General features: G+C 37.8%; 1 protein-coding gene across 1 annotated transcript in view; it reads right to left on the bottom strand.

The window, feature by feature from the left end:
• Positions 1 to 339: 339 nt before the first annotated feature.
• Positions 340 to 6,641, bottom strand: part of CRISPLD1 (cysteine rich secretory protein LCCL domain containing 1) — a 268,634-nt gene continuing 262,332 nt past the window's right edge. Inside the window, exon 15 of the mRNA XM_069220372.1 lies at positions 340 to 4,582. Within this exon, the coding sequence (XP_069076473.1) occupies positions 4,531 to 4,582 (52 nt within the window). The 3' untranslated portion in view covers positions 340 to 4,530. The remainder of the gene's footprint in view (positions 4,583 to 6,641) is intronic.

The following is a 6,641-nucleotide window of genomic DNA, read 5'->3' as shown; positions in this document are numbered from 1 at the left end:
ATTCTTTAAACTGATTCAATTCAAATATTTTGAAGAATGTGAAAAAAATAGCCATCTGGTTTTGTAGTTGTAGTGTAGACAACTGCTTTACTCTAGATCCATGTTTAAATAGTGACATGTGCTGGAAGCTATCAAATTGGTCAAATGATTTTAAAAACACTGTAAACATGTTTTAATGTAGAAGTATGTGAATAACTTTGTATGTAACATTCAATTCTCTTTGGCACAGACAATGTATAGCCTTGCTTGCTGTGCAAGACAAACAGGATCCTTTATCACATTTTTGGGGAACAAGCAGGAAGAAATAATATAACAAATATGGATATAAAAGACATGAAACATCATACAAATTATTTTATTTAAAATCGATACAAAACTTGCTAACATTGTTTGCTTATTACACAAATTGAACATTTGGCAAAAAACATGAACAGAAAATAATCCTATGAAAAGTTAGACATTTTATAGAGTGTCGAGGAGAACGGTTTGAAAGTAAATCAATCAAAGAAAAACAGCATAAAGCAGAGAATATTCCAGTTTTAAAATACAGTCCACTTTTCATGGAAACAAACATTCACACAACCTACAACGAAAGCACTCAGACATACATACCACAATAGTGAAGCAATATGCTATAAATGAATGAAGAAAACTTCACTAGACTATATACCACTACACTATACATATGTCCTGGCCTGCAGGAGTTATTGCTAGGGCAGCAAATAAATGAGTTTAATAATGTTTAAAACTTAGAATTTTCTCACTAACACACAAATCATGTCTTGCTCATCCTCACATCTACTTCTACTGTATATAAACAGCAAATTCGTAACTTATCATATGAACCCCATGCTCTCCATCGCCCTGTGTGAATTGATACTGATGTAATTATTTTATCAATTTCAATACGTTAGCAGCATTCAATGCTCTTCTAGGTAAAACACACCATATTTAGTATCCATTTTTGACCCAGTGGTAACACAAAATGAGGATGTACTCCACAGTCCAGTCTTCTGGTCAATTTAAAGAAAACTGTGTTTTAGAGAACATCAAATAATGATAACAATTAAAATAATTACTCTGAGAACCTGCTTCCTCTGTCCTTCTTTAGATATTTTGCAATATGAAATTAACATACTGATGAATAACCCTATTTAAAAATGGAAGTTTCTACTTGACTTTTTATGTGTATTTGGTTTACCTGAGGAAGAAGCCACAGCACTATGGTAACATGGTGGTGACGCTTGAGCAGTGGCTCCAGGGGAAGAACAGCAGTACCAAATGGGTCAGCCATCCTGGGTCCCTCTGGAGTATGGTGGTACCTCACAGACGTACTGTTCAAATACAACATATTGCTTTTATTAAGATTGGCCCCTTGGGGAGTGTGGTGGTCCCTCTGCCCCCCAAAACCACTAGTACCAGGAGGTGCCGGTTCTACTCCTTTACAGCCTATTTTTAAAAATTTCAAGTGACAAGGACGAGTCCTGTAATCTCAGATGCAATATTTCCTTCTCAGCTGTGACCAGCTAATCAGATCGCTTGGTAATGTGGGACTGGTCCTGCAATACTGAAAATGTCAATGTGAGAAAAAGCTCCCTCTGTCAATCATAGGCCCCTGATTCTTTCCATTTTAGGTAGTGAAGGACTAGGTATGCCTAACTTTTTAACCCCTTCATGCCTACCTGAGCATCTGTTTAATTGCAAATTCCTCTTAAACTGCTAAACAAACTACCATCAAATCACAAAAAGCAAGCTTTGAGCAAAGTTCTTACTTTTTGCTAAACTTGTTTTAACTCTATTCAGTCTGATTTTCAATATTGTAGAGCAAAATTTCTCATGTGAATTACCATGGGAAATCAACATTTAGGGACTCTGGCCCTCATTATGACTTCGGTGAGCTTATTCAAAGACCGTCAAAGCCACGGGCACCATCATACCGCCAGTGCTGGTGGTATGATTGGCACCCTATTAGGAGTTTTTGGCTGAGCCAACGGATGAAAACAGCATTTCCGCAAGCTGGCCTAGCAGAAAACTCACCACAGCGGCAATGTTAAGGTGCGTCGGGTGCAGTAGCTCCTGTTGCGCATTTCACTGCCTGTAATTTGGGCAGTGAAATGCGCGATGGAGCAGGGCTGTGCATGGGGGCCCCCATGGAAAAGCTGGCAGATGGGGACTCGTAATCCCCTGGGCAGCGGTGCTTGCAGTGCTGCCCTGGCAGATTACAACCACCCGGAGTTTTATTTCTGTTAAGAAACTATAACTGGTAGCCTGAAGTTACTTTCCCATATGAGTTGTAGTTTCTTCAGATAAGTAAAACTATAAGCAACTATAACTGTTGAATTTCTAGGGTTTTGTGTTGGTAAAACGTGAATCTAACTATAATGTCCCTTTAGCCTTTGTTTTTTTCAGTGAATTTCTATGGTTTTTTAATGCAAAATAGGATATAAATACCATACTTTAAAAAAAACACTGCCGCGTACAGCATTCAACCCTGTGTGGTAGGGGTTGGTCACAGGACCTGCGGCAAACCCCCCCCACATGCACCCAACCCCATGCTGAGCACGACCTTTGCAAAGGATCTGCTTCCCTAGATGTACAATTTGTTTTTTCCTTTAATAACTCCAAAGCTACTGAACAGATTTGTGCCAAATAACAAAAAGAGATCTTTTTGGACTACGATCTACTTTTTTGCCAAATTTGGTGTAAATCCATTCAGCGGTTCGGTCTGTAGTTGTGTTCAAAAGTTGAAAAATCCCCAAAGACATAACATGGGGAAAAGTGCTTTGGGAACCCCTCTTTTTCTAGGCCTCTTTTTGACAAATCACCATGAAACTTTCCAGACAGCAGCTAAACTAATTAGTATACGAGTTTTGAAAATGTGAATATTCCTCAAACTGTGCCAAAGTTATTATCAAAAAAAATAATACTTGAGTCCTAAATATAACTACATACTGCCACTGTGTAGTTATAGTTGGGTCAGAGATTCCATAGGAAGAGTGTTGTTTATTTTGCTCATAACTTTGGCAAAGCACAACAATTTAGAAAGAAAAAACTCATCCACCTCAACCCCTTTCCCCATCAAGCACCCATTATGACCCTGGCTGATCTGCCTCTGTCATACTGCCGACACACCAGGCTGCAGCCAGTCTGCAGCCTGGCAGTATAAGTACATCAATAACTAGTGGATTTCTATCATTTTGAGTGGGGCAAATGTGACCCTAACTAATATATATATATATATATATATATATATATATATATATATATATCTGTGTATATATATATATATATATATATATATATATATATATATATATATATATACACACACATATATACACACATATATATGTAAATAAATATATGTGTGTGTGTGTAACCTTTAATAGAGGCCCCAGCACTTTTATTTTTAGCTCAATGTCTGCCACCTTAAAATTCACTGCTAGAGAAACTGCTGGGGCAATTAGGGAATAAATGGAGGTAACATTGTTATTGTTGGACATTTTCTCATCTCTCTTCTGGCAGCTAAAGGCAGCTAAAAATGTTTGTGAAAGATAATCAGAGGTGTGTGGCATTGTCATCATACCTTGTGTTGTGAAAATGATACTTTGAAAAAAAATGTTTTCTCCACAGAAAATATTTTACTTTGTAGAAACCCTAACCTATGCCCTTTTGAATTTTGGTTGATGTTCCATTACCACTCCCAACCTACAATCCTTTTCATTTTCAGACTTAGGAGGAGTTAGATAGGAGTTTGAAAATGCCATTAAAGTAAAATGTTTTTGTACCCCCAAAAACCTGAGTTTGTTTTCTTTTGAGACTTTCCATGGAAACCCCACCTGCAACACCCACTCCCCAACCAGTGATTGAGAGGTACTCACACACAATATTAGACCAAAATAGGGTAATTCTGTAGTAGAATTTTGAAATTTATGAGTGAGCACCTTTCATTCATAAGCAGAAAACCTTTGCTTGCCTGGCAGGCCTAAGTTTACAAAGGGTCCTGGGAAACTTGCCCACAGTGTGAATGTTTACTGATAGGCGCAGAGAACTAATATATGTTCCGCAACAAATGCAGAACACAACCTTTTTATGGTGGCCTTAGGATGCAAATGACCCAGATGTTTTGCCTATTACCTGCAGGATTGAGAGACATTGAAACCGGATTTTTCAGTCCAACAAGAGTAAATTGTTATCTTTGTCCAAAAAAATACAATAACATGGAGATAAAGAAGAGTTCTGTACTAACTGCGTAAGGAGTGACTGCTAAGAAAATATAGCAATATCAAACACGGGATTTAAAAAATATGTATAGTTTCCTAGAAGCTTTTGAAATTAATATATATCTTGCGATTCCTTTTACCACATGACCCCTCTGTTATCTACATGACATTACTGGTATATATGTGTCCTTGAAATGTTTTGATTTCCTTTGTACAATATTGTTACAGCTTTTTACAAACTTCAGGAAGTATAAATGCATTGTTGTAACCGTCTCATTCCACCTGTTATGTTTAATCACTGAATAAATCAAATGACTGCAAAAACTCTGAAAGCTTTACTCCCTGGTGGATTCTGTAAACTGCAAAAGAAAAACAACATTTGTTAGTGCAAATCTGTACAGTGAGAACATGAACTATCCATTCTACCAACGTAAAGGTAATCATCATCATACAAAAGTAAACCAAATAAGGCCACCGGAGTCAGGGTATTGTTACCCTGTCCCATTATTTCCTTTTTTAACTTTTTTTTCAGACTCAGGAGTAAGTCCTGAATCCTAAAATGGCAGCTGCAACATCCTTTGTGAAATGGTGGCAGACAATCAGATCTCAGCATAAGATATGCAAAGTTGTTGAGCATTGATTGCTCAAAAACTATTTAATGGAGTTACACCAAATAACAAAAAACACTGTTTTGGAACCACGATCTAGCATTCTGCCAAATTTGGTGTAAATCCGTTCATCAGTTTGAACCTGTAGCTCTGTCTAAAATTCCTACTGAAAATTGAATGGGGTGTTTTGGGCCTCCCCCCCACCCCCTTCTCTCTGCCGCATTTGACTGATCACCCTGTAACTTTTCAGCCAGGAAGGAGGTGAGGTAAAACAACATTTGTGTAATGTTTCATGAACATTCATCAAACAGCACCAAAGTTACTAGCACACCAAAAAATCCTTTTCCTATAGAATCATAGTCCTAACTATAACTGCCCAGAGGTGATTAAAAAGCAAAACTAAATGCAGAGTACAAAATATATGTGAGGAGCAAATACTTGTGTTGTAATGGCATTTATCATCACTTTAGATAAAACTGCAAAGTAAAGGCTTGAAGAATAAAATTCACAGAGTAAAGGAATGCAGACTCAAAGTTCACAGACTAAAGTAATATTTGTTAGGTATGTTCCGATTTTTCAGCCGTCAACTTCAGGAAATTAGACAGCATCCACTAACAGATGGAAGCCAGAGTCATGTGATATTTTACACCAAAACAGAGACAATTGAAACCCACCACCACTTCACCTCTACCCATATCTTAACCCTAAAATCACCCTGGCCTGTGGAGAAAAGGCATGTGGTATAAGGGCACACACTGAGCATAGGCTGAGGACTAAAGGCTATGCGGACTAAAGCCTGCAGAGTAAAGGTTACATGCCATGCTCAAGGGGATTCTATTTTGTGGAATCCTAGTATGCAACCCACCTCTGTGGGAACAAGTCTAGAAACCTTTACTGTGAGCTATAATCTGGACATTACAGTTGACTTAGAACTTTTCCTGGTTTCTGTGCTCACAGCTATAAAAAGCTGTGTTTTTCGGCTATTCCAAGTGGGACAGAGACGTCCTGCTATTATCTATTGGGCTGAAATTAATTAGGGCTGTTAGTGTGATAATTTCATCCAGCTGTGTTTTTAGGAACATTGTGTATCAAGAGCTAGCTGCTCAGACAATGAATCAGCACAAGCGTGTCCAGCATATGTTGCCCAATTTGTGCTCAAGTTAAGCATTCTGCACTGGGTGGCTGCCTTTGAATGCATGTTTATTGTTCATGTGGTTTTCTATGAAGCTTTTGTTCTTTAACACACCTTTAAAATATACAGCTTCGACTTTCTGAATTCTGAAGGCAAGGTTCAAGATCTGGTTCCTGGACTTTCCATTGCCCAGCTGACAAGCTCTGGGTCCACCCACATCTTACCCGTAGGGGGAGGCACAATCAGTTAAACATCCGGTAGCATTTAAAAACGTGAGTTTTTCTTTGTAGACATCAAGTATCCCTTTTATAAACCTCTCCTAATGATAGTGCCATAAAACTTGTTACATCTATGTTTGCGCTTTAAAAGAAATATTTAGAAGAAAATGCAGATTAGAATGAAATCAAGTTTCACAATTTAAACACAATGGCACAATAATAGAACGCAAATCGGAATATTACATAAGTAGGCAAAAATTACATTTAAGGTAAAAAGTTACAAATCCCATTTCATAATTAAGGGCCGTTAATTTTTCGGACACATTGTCTAGCTACTTCTGAGTCCTGATTTCAGAACTGTATCATACATAAGCCGCATTACTTCATTATGGAATGAGGCAGATGCCTATTTCTTTTTTTGAAAGACAATACTAGTATTCCCACTTGCCGTGTACCTATA

Source organism: Pleurodeles waltl, chromosome 2_2, assembly GCF_031143425.1.
Source record: "Pleurodeles waltl isolate 20211129_DDA chromosome 2_2, aPleWal1.hap1.20221129, whole genome shotgun sequence".
Classification (NCBI taxonomy): Eukaryota; Metazoa; Chordata; class Amphibia; order Caudata; family Salamandridae; genus Pleurodeles; species Pleurodeles waltl.
This window is presented reverse-complemented; position numbering and strand designations above follow the sequence as displayed.